This window comes from Gigantopelta aegis, chromosome 9, assembly GCF_016097555.1.
Source record: "Gigantopelta aegis isolate Gae_Host chromosome 9, Gae_host_genome, whole genome shotgun sequence".
Taxonomy (NCBI): Eukaryota; Metazoa; Mollusca; class Gastropoda; order Neomphalida; family Peltospiridae; genus Gigantopelta; species Gigantopelta aegis.
In genome coordinates this window covers 36,888,424-36,909,902 of record NC_054707.1, presented here as the reverse complement: position 1 = coordinate 36,909,902, position 21,479 = coordinate 36,888,424, and the positions used below count along the sequence as shown (strand labels likewise).

The 21,479-nt window shown below is 40.5% G+C and overlaps 1 protein-coding gene across 1 annotated transcript in view; it reads left to right on the top strand.

The window, feature by feature from the left end:
- Nucleotides 1-9,065: 9,065 nt before the first annotated feature.
- Nucleotides 9,066-21,479, top strand: part of LOC121380400 (sodium- and chloride-dependent glycine transporter 1-like) — a 63,342-nt gene continuing 50,928 nt past the window's right edge. Inside the window, exon 1 of the mRNA XM_041509195.1 lies at nt 9,066-9,310. Within this exon, the coding sequence (XP_041365129.1) occupies nt 9,197-9,310 (114 nt within the window). The 5' untranslated portion in view covers nt 9,066-9,196. The remainder of the gene's footprint in view (nt 9,311-21,479) is intronic.

The following is a 21,479-nucleotide window of genomic DNA, read 5'->3' as shown; positions in this document are numbered from 1 at the left end:
TCTGGTCAATGTAGCCCTGTGCATTCAGGTTGCCCTGCACGTGGACCAGGTCAGTTCTGCCAGTGTGTGAGATGGCTGCCCACACCATGACACTACCCCCGCCGAATCTGTCCACTTCCTGCACGCAGTTTGCCGCATAACATTCACCACGACGCCTATACACGCGACATCTTCCATCATGACGTCGGAGCAGAAATCGGGACTCGTCACTGAACCACACCTGTCTCCATCGCAGTTGAGGCCATTGTCGATGAATCTGGCACCACTGCAGTCGGAGTCGACAGTGTTGTGGTGTTAAGATGACACCTCGAACTGGACGTCTGGCACGAATTCCTACCTCACGTAGGCGGTTCCGTACGGTCTGGTCGGATATCCTGCGCAAACCTGGTATTGCTGCGGCTGTGGAGGTGGCAGTAGTCAATCGTTCCCGAAGGTGGCGTACCCGGATGTAGCGGTCCTGCCCGGGGGTAGTGACCCGTGGTCGACCGGATCTAGGGAGGTCACGTGTTGATCCATGTTGCTGGTAACGGTCCCACAGTCTGGAGATGGTGCTTGGGGACACATGTAATGCCCTGGCAACGGCCGTTCTGGATTCGCCTGCGTCTAGTCGGCCGATGGCATTGTTTCTCTGCGGTTCACTGAGACGTGGCATGTCCTGGATTGTCAACTGTCGGCCAGATACAGAGGCCAGGCAAGCGAACACCCTGCACTTTTATACTGTCGGTGTTCATGTTGCACGTGCAGACAACGCACGTGCAGTGGTGACATGGTTTGCACGTGGCTGCGTTTTTGCGAATATTCACATTTTGGAACTTTATTGTACAGTAGCTGCGTTTTATCGAATGTAACCGTGGGAATGTGTTTGGGACATGCAATGACCTTATATTCACAAAGCATGAACCGGTAGGAAACATAAAATCGGAGTTATAACCCATTTGTACCCTTTTGCGTTTCTTTTTTTGAAGAGTATATAATAGTGACACTCCCATAAAAGAATGTCTTTAGAGTTTGCGTGTTAAAGTAACAGATTGTATATTGTATCAATTGGTGGGTGGTTGGGTGGGGATTGTCGCCATTCAGAAGTGTTATTGTACTCACGAGGTTTCCCGCCAAATTATTTCCACATTGTGACGGCGGTGGCGGAAGTAACGTCGTCCAGTCGTGATGGAAGCAGATGTACATGTGTGTGCCACCAGGCGGAGTCTGGACCGTCGTGTATACACGGTGTAGCAGCACGCGCCAGAGTCTGAAGCAAACAAAACAAAAAAAACAGCAACAAACAAACAAGAAGAAAAAAAAAGAAAAAAGATGACCGAACCTGGATTTAATATCATATTAAATAAGTAGTTTTTCTCTATCCCCAACCCCCCCCCCCCAAAAAAAAAAACACAAAAAAAACAACAACAAAAACACACACACACAAAAAACAACAACAACAACAACAAAACAAAACAAAAACAACAACAACAACAACAAACAAACAAAAACAACAAGAAGAGGAAACTCCCACCCATTCCCACACATGTAAAAACGGCCACAGGCGCGTGTTCAGGATGGTGTTTTGGGGATCGAACATACCCCACCTTTTTAAAAATGTATTTTCTAGTGGAGCATGGCCTTATATACTCTTCAAAAAAAGAAACGCAAAAGGGTACAAATGGGTTATAACTCTGATTTTATGTTTCCTACCGGTTCATGCTTTGTGAATATAAGGTCATTGCATGTCCCAAACACATTCCCACGGTTACATTCGATAAAACGCAGCTACTGTACAATAAAGTTCCAAAATGTGAATATTTCGCAAAAACGCAGCCACGTGCAAACCATGTCACCACTGCACGTGCGTTGTCTGCACGTGCAACATGAACACCGACAGTATAAAAGTGAAGGGTGTTCGCTTGCCTGGCCTCTGTATCTGGCCGACAGTTGACAATCCAGGACATGCCACGTCTCAGTGAACCGCAGAGAAACAATGCCATCGGCCGACTAGACGCAGGCGAATCCAGAACGGCCGTTGCCAGGGCATTCCATGTGTCCCCAAGCACCATCTCCAGACTGTGGGACCGTTACCAGCAACATGGATCAACACGTGACCTCCCTAGATCCGGTCGACCACGGGTCACTACCCCCGGGCAGGACCGCTACATCCGGGTACGCCACCTTCGGGAACGATTGACTACTGCCACCTCCACAGCCGCAGCAATACCAGGTTTGCGCAGGATATCCGACCAGACCGTACGGAACCGCCTACGTGAGGTAGGAATTCGTGCCAGACGTCCAGTTCGAGGTGTCATCTTAATACCACAACACCGTCGACTCCGACTGCAGTGGTGCCAGATTCATCGACAATGGCCTCAACTGCGATGGAGACAGGTGTGGTTCAGTGACGAGTCCCGATTTCTGCTCCGACGTCATGATGGAAGATGTCGCGTGTATAGGCGTCGTGGTGAACGTTATGCGGCAAACTGCGTGCAGGAAGTGGACAGATTCGGCGGGGGTAGTGTCATGGTGTGGGCAGCCATCTCACACACTGGCAGAACTGACCTGGTCCACGTGCAGGGCAACCTGAATGCACAGGGCTACATTGACCAGATCCTCCGGCCACACATCGTTCCAGTTATGGCCAACGCCAACGCAGTGTTCCAACATGACAACGCCAGGCCTCACACAACACGTCTCACAACGGCTTTCCTACAGAACAACAACATTAATGTCCTTCCTTGGCCATCGATATCACCGGATTTGAACCCAATTGAGCATCTATGGGACGAGTTGGACCGACAGCGACAACCACAGCCCCAGACCCTGCCCGAGCTGGCAGCAGCCTTGCAGGCCGAGTGGGCCACCATCCCCCGGGACGTCATCCGTACTCTGGTTGCTTCAATGGGCAGGCGGTGCCAGGCAGTTGTCAACACACGCGGAGGCCACACCCGGTATTGACTCCAGATGACCTTGACCTTGGTGGTGTGTCCTATCACTTACTCACAATGGACTAGAGTGAATTGTGAACAATCCTGCAACATTTGGTAATTATCGGACTCACCATTCAATAATTAAATCAATTCTCCAAATGTTACGACAATGTGGTTTTGCGTTTCTTCTTTTGAAGAGTATATATATATATATACGATCGCGCATCAGGCGAGCGCTGTACCACTGAGCTACGTCCGCGCATCAGGCGAGCGCTGTACCACTGAGCTACGTCCCGCCCCATAAATAATAATAATAATAATAATAATAATTTAATAAGTTTAGTCACTATATTTGAGTGCAATATATTTTAACATGTTCCTATATTCCACTAAAGTTTCGAACATGTCTGTCCCGGATCCTGTCTCTGGATAGCCAGAAGCCTGATCCAGGACAGAATATATTACAGGGACAATTTTGATTATTACAGCCAAAAAATTATAAGGGGACTTTACATAATTTTTGTGCGCTTCCAACTTATGAATGTTATAAATAATAAAAAGGACTAATTAATTTTTGCGCATTTTTGATCGGGCTATCTAAAATAATTTTACTTTTAAGTCATTATATACGTACAATTTGCAGGACACATGTCACAATAACAGGAAACATAAACCAATATCTTTTAAGCCATCGGCTTAAAATTTGAGAGTTATCTCTAGCTACGAACGTTGAGGGTTGGGACATTAAAAACAAAACTCCTATCGTTTTCTTAATCTTTTGTTTTCTTCTTATTCTCTTTTTTCTTGGGGAGGGGGGACGGGGGGAGTTTCTGAAGGACATGACTATTTAATTCGTCCACCACGTATCACAACATGACGTAGAAGATGATCGGTTCATTGCGTGACTTATGTTGGAAAGCAAACAGCACTCCGTCAACTTAATTATGTCGGGTTAAGGCCATTAATAATGCAGAGCAGCGCGCATCCTAGAGTAATAATGAATGGCGGAAAAAAAACAAAAAACAAACCCAAAACATCAACATGTGGGTTGATACTCCTGTCCAAGGAGATGATAATAAATGATAATGATGATTATGATCATCGCTATAGGCCTAATCATAAAACACAAACAGGGGCCTAATTCACTAAACTCTCGCAACTTTGCGATCTCGCAGTGCAATGCTAAAAGACTTGCAAAGAGGATGCTTTTTTTGTCTAACAGAGCCTAAGAGACCTGTGTGAATTAGGCCCCTGATGTAAAACGGGCGGGAGCGAACGCACACACCGATACAAACAGACAAACACTGACACAGACACACACACACACACACACACACACACACACACACAGACAGACATACAGCCACACACACATTCACAGACACACATACATCGACACACATACACACACACATAATCACGCACATACATACACACGCGCGCGCGCGCGCGCACACACACACACACACACACACATAAATAGGCATGCAAAATTACAAAAAAGAAAACAAAAGTCAATAAAACAAACAAAAAGAACACACACAACTTTTTTTTTTTTTTTTTTTTTTTTTTAATATTACAATCTAGTACAATATTGAATGAAAAAAGCACTGTGTCAACTTTGTAGTTTTGTTTTGACGTGATTAATAATGCAAACATCTCGAAGCTGCTGGAACAATACTGCATGCTGCCAATGCCATTCACATCCAGCTTGTCAATGTGAAGACTGGCAGATATGCAATTAATGTTTGATGAGCTCACAGCTGCTGTTACTGAGTTGGGATAACCCGTAACACGTCATAGTGTATCGTGCACCTAAGGCGTCGGGACAAGCAAGAGAGTACAGACCCCTCCAACAACACTGTCCCTCTTGTGGGTGTGGGTAATTTTTGGCATGCTTCCATCACAGAACTGTTCAAGCACGCCTGTCGTGGGCACAACCCCTGACCGCTAGAAAGTGCTGTCCATGACAGGCGTGTCCCTCTTGAAAGGCGAATTAATATATGCATGTAGTTGTCCTCCCCTCCCCCCCCCCCCTCCCAACAGTTGCTAGCATCAATTCGTCTTTGGTATGATGTGTGTATATGTATGTATACGCGTGTGTCACTGTGTGTGTGTGTGTGTGTGTGTGTGTGTGTTGTATTTGTGAGGTGTGTGTATATCTTGTGCGTGTGGACCATATATATGACTGTGCATGCGTGCGTGTGTGGTGTGTATGTATCATTGCATGTATATGTGCGCTGAAGAACATGCACCTTTAACGAAAGATTATTGTCACTTTCGGATGTTGTTCTCATTTCACGTGTGACCGTCCGGTTGTTTCTCATTCCGTGCGGTGCACATTTCACTAGCGGGTCGCGTTCGTTTTGACAGTCGTAAATTTCAACATCTCACACCTGTGACGACAAGCGCTTTTAACTGATGTACATTTTCCGCGTGCTGACACGTGCACGTACCTTTGCAGACGGGTCGCCGCGGAAGTCAAATGGGCATGCAGAATGTAAACATTGGCGAGCTGTGCATTTCCAGTGTCGTCACACAACCTACAGTTGTTAATTATAATGTACGGTATATTATAATGTACATTTCAAAACTACTGTATATAAATATATAGGACCGTACCCGACTTAAAGTTACAAGGGTTGTGTGTGGGGGGGGGGGGGAGGGGGAGGTAAATGAGAAGAAGCTACCCTAAACTAACTTAATTCTTCTTAGAGAGAGCGAGAGCGTGAGCGTGAGCGTGAGAGAGTGAGTGTGAGAGAGAGAGAGAGAGAGAGAGAGAGAGAGAGAGAGAGAGAGAGAGAGAGAGAGACAGAAAGGCACACAGAGAATAATAATAATAAAACAATATTTTTAAAAAAAATCTCCAGCTTGACAATAAGGCCCCCTTTTTAAAACGAATTATTCAATAAATGAAGTGGTCTATATAAAAGATTTTCCACAAAATGACGTTATATACCAGTTGACTGTATAAAATTAAACTAACGAAAAACATGGGCTCTTATTAATTAGCCAGTGCACCACGACTGTGTGTGGGATGGTACATATAAAAGAACCCTTGCTGCTAATCGAAAAGAGTAGCCCATGAAGTGGCGACGGCGGGTTTCCTCTCTCAATATCTGTGTGGTCCTTAACCATATGTCTGACGCCATATAATCGTACATAAAATGTGTTGAGTGTGTCGTTAAATAAAACATTTCTTTCGATCAGTGGAACATGACTACCACCATGTTTAAAACTGTTAATTCGACAACCAGCCCATAAAATCAGTACTATGTTAGTAATACGTCGTGTGTGTTGGGAATATTACGCCCGACACAACTCCGTATAATATATTATATGCATTACTTAACACAGGTACGTCCTTTGTGTAGTCACATAAACTGGTGTATTAATATGTTAATTCACGTCGCAGGGAAGAAAAATCCTAAAATCCATTCATAAGCCGGGTAGGACTGGAACCAAATCCTGGGAACCTGTCAACCTCGTTTCGTCTGCGTAAGGTGTAAAATACTATATAATACGCATTGGTTTTTTAATAAAATAATATTTGATTTTAAAAGGATAACGTTCGTCTTTCACACATATTTTAATATGCTTTCATACGTGTCCGTTGAACGGCGTGAGACAGCGGTGAATTTAGGCCCGTTTTCAACGTGCGCCGTTTTTGAAACGGCGCCGGCGCGGTCAGCGTGCGACGCATACGAAAACACTTGTCTTGGTAAACAAAGAATCGAAAAAAATGTATGCGTACATTTTCCGATACCCGCGCCTGCGCTGCACCAAAAACCCCGCAAAAAACCCCAAAAAAACCCAGCAATAAAAAAAAATCAACCAAAACAAAACAAAACAAAACATAACACACACACACACACACACACACACACACACACACACAAACACACACACCAACCCCCCCCCCAAATTAAAAAAAAAAAAATACAAACAAAACAAACAAAACTAAAACAAAACAAAACAAACGCGCACATGAAAAACGGCGAAAACGCTGTACATTACTTGAAAGGTTTTTAACACACCGGCCTCGATGGCGTCGTGGTTAGGCCATCGGTCTATAGGCTGGTAGGTACTGGGTTCGGATCCCAGTCGAGGCATGGAATTTTTAATCCAGATACCGACTCCAAACCCTGAGTGAGTGTTCCGCAAGGCTCAATGGGTAGGTGTAAACAACTTGCACCGACCAGTGATCCATAACTGGTTCAACAAAGGCCATGGTTTGTGCTATCCTGCCTGTGGGAAGCGCAAATAAAAGATCCCTTGCTGCTAATCGGAAGAGTAGCCCATGTAGTGGCGACAGCGGGTTTCCTCTCAAAATCTGTGTGGTCCTTAACCATATGTTTGACGCCATATAACCGTAAATAAAATGTGTTGAGTGCGTCGTTAAATAAAACACTTCTTTCTTTAACATGAATACGGTAATTTTGAAAATGCAATATTCCAACAACTTGTAGGACGGCAACAAGTATATATACCTAGATATTAGTGGTCTAGCGATCGTCTAAGATGCGATGAGCTGTAGGATGGATCCCCTCAATAGACCCTTTCGCTTTTGACAGTTCCATCCAATGCTTCACCACTTAGTATGTGTATTATTATATATCAAGGGCCGTAGCAAGTGCTGCCTGTTTGTATGAAAGTGTATATAGAAGACCCAAATACTACATGAGAGTCTTGTTCAACAACTCCACTAGCGCACATTGATTAAGTAATCGCAAAACTGCTGGCTGAACATAGGTCAGTAAACTAGTAGTAAACAAACGTTCGCGTCGCTGAACGCAGGACTAGAAGCCGTTCAAAGTGACTATATCGCCTAGGGTACAGTTTTAATTAACTTGTATAAATAACTAAATAATAAAATAATGTGGATAAGTTGTTCTAAAAGATCAAATAATTAAAATAAGTACTAGATATTGTAGCTTTGAAATGTGGGGGCTCAGTGATACAGCGCTCACCTGATAAGCGATTGATTTAGGATCGATTTCCGTCTGTGGGCCAGCTCATTGGGCTATTTCTCGTTCCAGCCAATGCTCCACAACTGGTGTAACAAAGGCCGTGGTATGTTCGATCCTGTCGTAATATCCTGTCTGTGGAATGGTGCATATAAAAGATCCCTTGCTACTAATTGAAAATAGTAGCTCATGAAGTGGAGACAGCGGGTTTCTTGTCTATGTCTATGGTCCATAACCATATATCCGACGCCATATAACCATAAATAAAAAGTGTGTCGTTAAATAACACATTTCGTTCCTTTCATTTAAAATGTGCCCAATATGCCTTGCTGTTTAATAGAATCTCTGTCTAAACTCTTGTTATTTTCTTTCCTTCAGTCTAGCCTGTATGGTTAGGATTTATTTATGTTGACAATTAAGTGTTCTCGAACGTGTATTCTTTTCATTCCGTCAATAGCAACCAGAAGAGCTGACGTTTGGGACAATTAAACCTTTTGTTATTGTTTGGGTTCAAATATGACGCAAATGAAAAATCCATTCTACAACCGTCATATAGGTTACACTCTGCTATAGTAGCAAGCATTGTGCGATCAATGGTAACGTATACTCGCTGAAGACAGAAACACACCCGTTAATGTTGAACGAATAGTAGGCTATGTGGATTATTCAGCTGTGGACACTCGTTAAATATGAAACCGATATCTACTTGTTGAATTCCATTAGTATCATCATGATTATGACCAGAGAACTATCGCTGTCTCTGTCTGTCTGTCTGTCTCTCTTACTCTCTCTCTCTTTCTCTCTCTCTCTGTATGTATTGATGTTTTACTGTTTCGCGTGACTCTTGCCTTTGTGAGTGTTACAAATACAACAGACCTCTTCCCTAATTTCAGAACGAACCGCCAAATATAAAATAAAATGCTTAGGCGCCTTAAATCAACTCGCTATGTAATTATGTTATTATTTGAAATATAAACAAATGCCCCATACATTAATTTATTTGTGGAGTATACTGTATAGGGCCTAATTCCCTGGCACATTGCCAATGCGGAGTTCATTCATAGATGGCAGACGGAGGGAAAATTACATCCAATCACACGTTTGTTGACGCAAACATTAATACCTCGCACGAGACATATTCGCTCGTTCGTACGTTAGAGAACTATTTTATAAAAATCTTTGTTTCTGGATGACTGCAATACAATAAAAGAAGATCGTCTGTTTTGCTGTTGAATTTGAGACGTTGCTCCCTTCCATTCTCATTAAACAGAGACCTCTAGCGGGCACTACGTATTCGACCATAATCCCGCTAAAATCATGGCTGCACCGAACCAACATGGTCTGTATCCAACTGTCCCGCATTCTGGTCGAGATATGGATATTTCAAATGGGAATGCTGATGGAATAAATGAAGCACAAGTTGACCTTTTGGTGAGTGTGATTTTTTAAAAGCTTAAACCTCGATATTTACGAAACTGACGACGAAACATGATTTAAGCACATGGCCCACTTCAAAATAGACCCTATGCCAACATGATGATGAAATACTCGCATCGCTAGCGCTACGGTTTATTTACACGTAGGTCGGACAACTGCGTGGCGCGTTCTCGTGTATCATTTTGATACTAATCCATGCAGTAATTTATTAAATACACATACTAATATTTTTTACGTGCTCTTTATTTTTGTTGGTGGTTTTGTTTACAAAGGAATCGTCGCGAAAAAAGGCAGGCAGTGGCAGAAAGGTTTTGTTAAAAAAATACACAAAAAACTGAGGACGAGATTTCCATATTTAGTCGCAGACAAGACAAGTCGCACGCGCTGTACCGTTTCCCAGATCAGTTATGTCCGCGGGAAATAGAGTGGGCATTTTGTGGTAGCCTGTTGGTCAAACGGCGGTGATTTCGTAAATAAAAACAACGTCTGAAGCTTTATTTTGTGAAATGTGTGGTTTTGTTTACATAAAAACTAAACAAGATATTTTGTGTGGAACAGTTCCTGTTAGGCTCTGAGCGATGCAGGCATCAAGTTCGCGTGTGTAAATTTAGAAACAATGAGCCAGTTGGTTATAATTTTTGTTAAGTAGCAAATTACTGTTAAAATTAAAATCAGTAGACCTAGAAATACTTTGTAGACCTATATTATAATATTGTTTGATAAAGTTTTTGTTTGTTTTGTTGTTTGCAAATATTGTGTACATGTTTGTTATGTATTTTAACATATTTGTCAAAAAAGAAGAAAAAAGTTTTGAAACATACATTGAGGATATAGCAAAAATGTTAGGTGGTTTTTTTTTGCCATGAGTGACAGATTTTAAATGAACATCCTAAGACTTTATCCTGTAATATTATAAAACTCTTTAAAAATATACTTTTAGGAACACCCCCTCCCAACTCCAAACCCCCACCCTCCAAAAAACCCACAACAAACAAACAACCCAAACACCAACAAACCTTTAAAAAATATACATTCAGTAAAGGTATAAGAGACCAACCATATGTGATTTGAAAAAAAACGTCTATGCAAATTACATTTTAAATTTAATAAAGTTTATGTAATTCAATTAGCCTGTTAAGACAGCATAAAATCTGATAAAATTATCCCGAAACCGAGGAAATAACCAGTGGGCTATTTGTTGGTAAACACACATTCCTTTCCTCTTTTTTTTGCCTACTCACAGATGCTCAGCTGACACTGTTTAACCTGATGCAGTTAGCGCCTCAGAGGGATTGCATCATTGTTGTTCAATCAGACTGCACTCTCACTGATCAGCTAGCAATCAGGGAGGTGGTCAGGTCAGGTCATAGGGTTTTACGTGCACATTCAGAACAAGCTGTTGTAGCGCACGCCTGTCATGGGCACACGAGCCGGCCTTGGCCGGCTCCTCCGTCCATGACAAGGGAGGTGGTGTTACCTGTAGTGATAAAGAAACAGTTTACTGTTATACAGGCAGTAAGATATGTACTATAATTGACTAAAGTACCAGGCGGGATTAACTCCCCTGTTCTATACTTCTATTGCCTGAGGTCAATGATCTGTGTAATGAAATGAGTTACCAGAACAGATTGTTTCTAAAGGTGAATGGAAATAAGTTACACTGACCAATGATGGCACTTACAGGTAGCCAGACTTGTCAGGGTTAAAGGGCCTCTATCAAAGTTACCCTAATGACAGTTACCTGTGGAAAAACAAAATTGTAGTGAAATGTAAAGATTGTACAACTTCCACAGGAATTTTTTTGGCAGGGTCCCAAATGGGACTCTCTTGTCTAATTAGATTGGGAAAATTTGTGCTGTTTAATCATAATAGGGATTTCCGTTAAGGCCACTGTTTGATGAAATGCTCCATTGTTAAATTTATCAGAACAGCCATAATTACCAAAAAAAAAAAAAAAAAGTACACATCAAACTGAGAATTTTCAGTGCTTCTTGCATTTTGGAAGGGGCCAAAGTGACATAGAGCGCTCCATGTAACAGTGACATAGAGCTCTACATGTAACAGTGACACAGAGCTCTACATGTAACAGTGACATAGAGCGCTCCATGTAACAGTGACAGAGCGCTCCATGTAACAGTGACATAGAGCTCTACATGTAACAGTGACATAGAGCGCTCCATGTAACAGTAACAGAGCGCTCCATGTAACTAGCATAGAGCGCTCCATGTAACAGTGACAGTGACATAGAACTCTACATGTAACAGTGACATAGAGCGCTACATGTAACAGTGACATAGAACTCTACATGTAACAGTGACATAGAGCTCTACATGTAACAGACATAGAGCTCTACATGTAACAGTGACATAGAGCTCTACATGTAACAGACATAGAGCTCTATATGTAACAGTGACATAGAGCTCTACATGTAACAGTGACATAGAGTACTACATGTAACAGTGACATAGAGCTCTACATGTAACAGTGACATAGAGCTCTACATGTAACAGTGACATAGAGTACTACATGTAACAGTGACATAGAGCGCTACATGTAACAGTGACATAGAACTCTACATGTAACAGTGACATAGAGCTCTACACACTAACAGTGACATAGAGCGCTACATGTAACAGTGACATAGAACTCTACATGTAACAGTGACATAGAGCTCTACATGTAACATAGACATAGACCTCTACATGTAACAGTGACATAGAGCTCTACATGTAACAGTGACATAGAGATCTACATGTAACAGAGACATAGAGCTCTACATGTAACAAGAGTACTACATGTAACAAGAGTACTACATGTAACAAGAGTACTACATGTAACAGTGACATAGAGTACTACATGTAACAGTGACATAGAGTACTACATGTAACAGTGACATAGAACTCTACATGTAACAGTGACATAGAACTCTACATGTAACAGTGACATAGAGTACTACATGTAACAGTGACATAGAGTACTACATGTAACAGTGACATAGAGTACTACATGTAACAGTGACAGAGTACTACATGTAACAGTGACAGAGTACTACATGTAACAGTGACATAGAACTCTACATGTAACAGTGACATAGAGTACTACATGTAACAGTGACATAGAGTACTACATGTAACAGTGACATTGAGTACTACATGTAACAGTGACATAGAGTACTACATGTAACAGTGACATAGAGTACTACATGTAACAGTGACATAGAGTACTACAAGTAACAGTGACATAGAGTACTACATGCAACAGTGACATAGAGTACTACATGCAACAGTGACATAGAGTACTACATGCAACAGTGACATAGAGTACTACATGCAACAGTGACATAGAACTCTACATGTAACAGTGTAACATGTAACTAGCATAGAGCGCTCCATGTAACAGTGTCACTGTTACATGTAGTACTCTATGTCACTGTTACTTGTAGTACTCTATGTCACTGTTACATGGAGAGCTCTGTTACTGTTACATGTAACAGTGACATAGAGCTCTCCATGTAACAGTGACATAGAGTACTACAAGTAACAGTGACATAGAGTACTACATGTAACAGTGACAGAGTACTACATGTAACAGTGACATAGAGTACTACATGTAACAGTGACATAGAGTACTACATGTAACAGTGACATAGAGTACTACATGTAACAGTGACATAGAGCTCTCCATGTAACAGTGACATAGAGCTCTCCATGTAACAGTGACATAGAGCACTACATGCAACAGTGACATAGAACTCTCCATGCAACAGTGACATAGAACTCTCCATGCAACAGTGACATAGAACTCTACATGTAACAGTGACATAGAGTACTACATGTAACAGTGACATAGAGCGCTCCATGTAACAGTAACATAGAGCTCTTCATGCAACAGTGACATAGAACTCTCCATGCAACAGTGACATAGAACTCTCCATGCAACAGTGACATAGAACTACATGTAAAGTGACATAGAGTACTACATGTAACAGTGACATAGAGTACTACATGTAACAGTGACATAGAGTACTACATGTAACAGTGACATAGAACTCTACATGTAACAGTGACATAGAGCTCTACATGTAACAGTGACATAGAGCTCTACATGTAACAGTGACATAGAGTACTACATGTAACAGTGACATAGAGCGCTACATGTAACAGTGACATAGAACTCTACATGTAACAGTGACATAGAGCTCTACACACTAACAGTGACATAGAGCGCTACATGTAACAGTGACATAGAACTCTACATGTAACAGTGACATAGAGCTCTACATGTAACATAGACATAGACCTCTACATGTAACAGTGACATAGAGCTCTACATGTAACAGTGACATAGAGATCTACATGTAACAGAGACATAGAGCTCTACATGTAACAGTGACATAGAGTACTACAAGTAACAGTGACATAGAGTACTACATGTAACAAGAGTACTACATGTAACAAGAGTACTACATGTAACAAGAGTACTACATGTAACAGTGACATAGAGTACTACATGTAACAGTGACATAGAGTACTACATGTAACAGTGACATAGAGTACTACATGTAACAGTGACATAGAACTCTACATGTAACAGTGACATAGAACTCTACATGTAACAGTGACATAGAACTCTACATGTAACAGTGACATAGAGTACTACATGTAACAGTGACATAGAGTACTACATGTAACAGTGACATAGAGTACTACATGTAACAGTGACATAGAGTACTACATGTAACAGTGACAGAGTACTACATGTAACAGTGACATAGAACTCTACATGTAACAGTGACATAGAGTACTACATGTAACAGTGACATAGAGTACTACATGTAACAGTGACATAGAGTACTACATGTAACAGTGACATAGAGTACTACATGTAACAGTGACATAGAGTACTACATGTAACAGTGACATAGAGTACTACATGCAACAGTGACATAGAGTACTACATGCAACAGTGACATAGAGTACTACATGTAACAGTGACATAGAACTCTACATGTAACAGTGACATAGAACTCTACATGTAACAGTGACATAGAACTCTACATGTAACAGTGACATAGAACTCTACATGTAACAGTGACATAGAGCTCTACATGTAACAGTGACATAGAACTCTACATGTAACAGTGACATAGAGTACTACATGTACCAGTGACATAGAGCTCTACATGCAACAGTCACATAGAACGCTCCATGTAACAGTGACAGAGCTCTCCATGTAACAGTGACAGAGCTCTCCATGCAACAGTGACATAGAGTTCTCCATGCAACAGTGACATAGAACTCTACATGTAACAGTGACATAGAGTACTACAAGTAACAGTGACATAGAACTATATATGTAACAGTGACATAGAGCTCTCCATGTAACAGTGACATAGAGCGCTCCATGTAACAGTGACATAGAGCGCTCCACGTAACAGTGACATAGAGTGCTCCATGTAACAGTGACATAGAGCTCTACATGTAACAGTGACATAGAGCGCTCCATGTAACAGTGACATAGAGCTCTACATGTAACAGTGACATAGAGCGCTCCATGTAACAGTGACAGAGCGCTCCATGTAACAGTGACATAGAGCTCTACATGTAACAGTGACATAGAGCGCTCCATGTAACAGTAACAGAGCGCTCCATGTAACTAGCATAGAGCGCTCCATGTAACAGTGACAGTGACATAGAACTCTACATGTAACAGTGACATAGAGCGCTACATGTAACAGTGACATAGAACTCTACATGTAACAGTGACATAGAGCTCTACATGTAACAGACATAGAGCTCTACATGTAACAGTGACATAGAGCTCTACATGTAACAGTGACATAGAGCTCTACATGTAACAGTGACATAGAGTACTACATGTAACAGTGACATAGAGCTCTACATGTAACAGTGACATAGAGCTCTACATGTAACAGTGACATAGAGTACTACATGTAACAGTGACATAGAGCGCTACATGTAACAGTGACATAGAACTCTACATGTAACAGTGACATAGAGCTCTACACACTAACAGTGACATAGAGCGCTACATGTAACAGTGACATAGAACTCTACATGTAACAGTGACATAGAGCTCTACATGTAACATAGACATAGAGCTCTACATGTAACAGTGACATAGAGCTCTACATGTAACAGTGACATAGAGATCTACATGTAACAGTGACATAGAGCTCTACATGTATGAGCTCTACATGTAACAGTGACATAGAGCTCTACATGTAACAGTGACATAGAGCTCTACATGTAACAGAGACATAGAGCTCTACATGTAACAGAGCTCTACATAATAGAACTCTACATGTAACAGTGACATAGAGTACTACATGTAACAGTGACATAGAGTACTACATGTAACAGTGACATAGAGTACTACATGTAACAGTGACAGAGAGTACTACATGTAACAAGAGTACTACATGTAACAGAGTACTACATGTAACAGTGACATAGAGTACTACATGTAACAGTGACATAGAGTACTACATGTAACAGTGACATAGAGTACTACATGTAACAGTAACATAGAGTACTACATGTAACAGTGACAGAGTACTACATGTAACAGTGACATAGAACTCTACATGTAACAGTGACATAGAGTACTACATGTAACAGTGACATAGAGTAGTACATGTAACAGTGACATAGAGTACTACATGTAACAGTGACATAGAGTACTACATGTAACAGTGACATAGAGTACTACATGTAACAGTGACATAGAGTACTACATGTAACAGTGACATAGAGTACTCAGTAACAGTGACATACATGTAACAGTGACATAGAGTACTACATGTAACAGTGACATAGAGTACTACATGTAACAGTGACATAGAGTACTACATGTAACAGTGACATAGAACTCTACATGTAACAGTGACATAGAGCTCTACATGTAACAGTGACATAGAGAACTCTACATGTAACAGTGACATAGAGTGACTAGAGCTCTACATGTAACAGTGACATAGAGCTCTACATGTAACAGTGACATAGAGTACTACATGTAACAGTGACATAGAACTCTACATGTAACAGTGACATAGAGCTCTACATGTATGACATAACAGTGACATAGAACTCTACATGTAACAGTGACATAGAACTCTACATGTAACAGTGACATAGAGTACTACATGTAACAGTGACATAGAGCTCTACATGTAACAGTGACATAGAGTACTCTCCATGTAACAGTGACATAGAGCTCTACATGTAACAGTGACATAGAGTACTACATGTAACAGTGACATAGAGCTCTACATGTAACAGTGACATAGAGCTCTACATGTAACAGTGACATAGAGCTCTACATGTAACAGTGACATAGAGCTCTACATGTAACAGTGACATAGAGCTCTACATGTAACAGTGACATAGAGCTCTACATGTAACAGTGACATAGAACTACATGTAACAGTGACATAGAGCAGTGACATCTACATGTAACAGTGACATCTACATGTAACAGTGACATAGAGCTCTACATGTAACAGTGACATAGAGCTCTACATGTAACAGTGACATAGAGTACTACATGTAACAGTGACATAGAGCTACTACATGTAACAGTGACATAGAGCTCTACATGTAACAGTGACATAGAGTACTACATGTAACAGTGACATAGAGCTCTACATGTAACAGTGACATAGACTCTACATGTAACAGTGACATAGAGTACTACATGTAACAGTGACATAGAGACAGTGACATAGAGCTCTACATGTAACAGTGACATAGAGCTCTACATGTAACAGTGACATAGAGCTCTACATGTAACAGTGACATAGAGTACTACATGTAACAGTGACATAGAGCTCTACATGTAACAGTGACATAGAGCTCTACATGTGTGACATAGAGAGTAACTACATGTAACAGTGACATAGAGTACTACATGTAACAGTGACATAGAGTACTACATGTAACAGTGACATAGAGTACTACATGTAACAGTGACATAGAGTACTACATGTAACAGTGACATAGAGTACTACATGTAACAGTGACATAGAGTACTACATGTAACAGTGACATAGAGTACTACATGTAACAGTGACATAGAACTCTACATGTAACAGTGACATAGAGTACTACATGTAACAGTGACATAGAGTACTACATGTAACAGTGACATAGAGTACTACATGTAACAGTGACATAGAGTACTACATGTAACAGTGACATAGAGTACTACATGTAACAGTGACATAGAGTACTACATGTAACAGTGACATAGAGTACTACATGTAACAGTGACATAGAGTACTACATGTAACAGTGACATAGAGTACTACATGTAACAGTGACATAGAGTACTACATGTAACAGTGACATAGAGTACTACATGTAACAGTGACATAGAGTACTACATGTAACAGTGACATAGAGTACTACATCAACAGTGACATAGAGTACTACATGTAACAGTGACATAGAGTACTACATGTAACAGTGACATAGAGTACTAGTAACAGTGACATAGAGTACTCTACATGTAACAGTGACATAGAGTCTACATGTAACAGTAACAGTGACATAGAGTACTACACGTAACAGTGACATAGAGTATGTAACAGTGACATAGAGCTCTACATGTAACAGTGACATAGAGCTACATGTAACAGTGACATAGAGTCTACATGTAACAGTGACATAGAGCTCTACATGTAACATGTAACAGTGACATAGAGCTCTACATGTAACTGACATAGAGCATGTAACAGTGACATAGAGCACTCCATGTAACAGTGACATAGAACTCTACATGTAACAGTGACATAGAGTACTACATGTAACAGTGACATAGAGCTCTACATGTAACAGTGACATAGAGCTCTACATGTAACAGTGACATAGAGTACTACATGTAACAGTGACATAGAGTCTACATGTAACAGTGACATAGAGTACTACATGTAACAGTGACATAGAGTACTACATGTAACAGTGACATAGAGTACTACATGTAACAGTGACATAGAGTACTACATGTAACAGTGACATAGAGTACTACATGTAACAGTGACATAGAGTACTACATGTAACAGTGACATAGAGTCTACATGTAACAGTGACATAGAGTCTACATGTAACAGTGACATAGAGTACTACATGTAACAGTGACATAGAGTACTACACAGTGACATAGAGTCTACATGTAACAGTGACATAGAGCTCTACATGTAACAGTGACATAGAGTACTACATGTAACAGTGACATAGAGTACTACATGTAACAGTGACATAGAGTACTACATGTAACAGTGACATAGAGTATACATGTAACAGTGACATAGAGCTCTACATGTAACAGTGACATAGAGCTCTACATGTAACAGTGACATAGAGCTCTACATGTAACAGTGACATAGAGTACTCTACATGTAACAGTGACATAGAGTACTACATGTAACAGTGACATAGAGTACTACATGTAACAGTGACATAGAGTACTACTATGTAACAGTGACATAGAGTACTACATGTAACAGTGACATAGAGTACTACATGTAACAGTGACATAGAGTACATGTAACAGTGACATAGAGTACTACATGTAACAGTGACATAGAGTACTACATGTAACAGTGACATAGAGTACTACATGTAACAGTGACATAGAGTACTACATGTAACAGTGACATAGAGTCTACATGTAACAGTGACATAGAACTACATGTAACAGTGACATAGACACATGTAACAGTGACATAGAGTACTACATGTAACAGTGACATAGAGTACTACATGTAACAGTGACATAGAGTACTACATGTAACAGTGACATAGAGTCTACATGTAACAGTGACATAGAGTACTACATGTAACAGTGTAGACTAGTAACAGTGACATAGAGTACTACATGTAACAGTGACATAGAGTACTACATGTAACAGTGACATAGAGTACTACATGTAACAGTGACATAGAGCTCTACATGTAACAGTGACATAGAGCTCTACATGTAACAGTGACATAGAGTACTACATGTAACAGTGACATAGAGTACTACATGTAACAGTGACATAGAGCTCTACATGTAACAGTGACATAGAACTCTACATGTAACAGTGACATAGAGTACTACATGTATAGAGTACTACATGTAACAGTGACATAGAGTACTACATGTAACAGTGACATAGAGTACTACATGTAACAGTGACATAGAGCTCTACATGTAACAGTGACATAGAGTACTCTACATGTAACAGTGACATAGAGTACTACATGTAACAGTGACATAGAGTACTACATGTAACAGTGACATAGAGTACTACATGTAACAGTGACATAGAGCTCTACATGTAACAGTGACATAGAGTACTACATGTAACAGTGACATAGAGCTCTACATGTAACAGTGACATAGAGTACTACATGTAACAGTGACATAGAGTACTACATGTAACAGTGACATAGAGTACTACATGTAACAGTGACATAGAGTACTACATGTAACAGTGACATAGAGCTCTACATGTAACAGTGACATAGAGCGCTACATGTAACAGTGACATAGAGTCTAACAGTGACATAGCGCTCTACATGTAACAGTGACATAGAGCTCTACATGTAACAGTGACATAGAGCTCTACATGTAACAGTGACATAGAGCTCTACATGTAACAGTGACATAGAGCTCTACATGTAACAGTGACATAGAGCGCTACATGTAACAGTGACATAGAGCTCTACATGTAACAGTGACATAGAGCTCTACATGTAACAGTGACATAGAGTAACTCATAGAGTACATGTAACAGTGACATAGAGCGCTACATGTAACAGTGACATAGAGTACTACATGTAACAGTGACATAGAGCTCTACATGTAACAGTGACATAGAGCTCTACATGTAACAGTGACATAGAGCTCTACATGTAACAGTGACATAGAGTCTACATGTAACAGTGACATAGAGTACTACATGTAACAGTGACATAGAGTACTACATGTAACAGTGACATAGAGTCTACATGTAACAGTGACATAGAGTACTACATGTAACAGTGACATAGAGTCTACATGTAACAGTGACATAGAGCTCTACATGTAACAGTGACATAGAGTACTACATGTAACAGTGACATAGAGTACTACATGTAACAGTGACATAGAGCTCTACATGTAACAGTGACATAGAGTCTACATGTAACAGTGACATAGAGCTCTACATGTAACAGTGACATAGAGCTCTACATGTAACAGTGACATAGAGTACTACATGTAACAGTGACATAGAGTCTACATGTAACAGTGACATAGAGTACTACATGTACAGTGACATAGAGTACTACATGTAACAGTGACATAGAGTACTACATGTAACAGTGACATAGAGTACTACATGTAACAGTGACATAGAGTACTACATGTAACAGTGACATAGAACTCTACATGTAACAGTGACATAGAACTCTACATGTAACAGTGACATAGAGTACTACATGTAACAGTGACATAGAGTACTACATGTAACAGTGACATAGAGTACTACATGTAACAGTGACATAGAGTACTACATGTAACAGTGACATTGAGTACTACATGTAACAGTGACATAGAGTACTACATGTAACAGTGACATAGAGTACTACATGTAACAGTGACATAGAGTACTACATGTAACAGTGACATAGAGTACTACATGCAACAGTGACATAGAGTACTACATGCAACAGTGACATAGAGTACTACATGTAACAGTGACATAGAACTCTACATGTAACAGTGACATAGAACTCTACATGTAACAGTGACATAGAACTCTACATGTAACAGTGACATAGAGTACTACATGTAACAGTGACATAGAGCTCTACATGTAACAGTGACATAGAACTCTACATGTAACAGTGACATAGAGCTCTACATGTAACAGTGACATAGAGCTCTACATGCAACAGTCACATAGAACGCTCCATGTAACAGTGACAGAGCTCTCCATGTAACAGTGACAGAGCTCTCCATGCAACAGTGACATAGAGTTCTCCATGCAACAGTGACATAGAACTCTACATGTAACAGTGACATAGAGTACTACAAGTAACAGTGACATAGAACTCTACATGTAACAGTGACATAGAGCTCTCCACGTAACAGTGACATAGAGCGCTCCATGTAA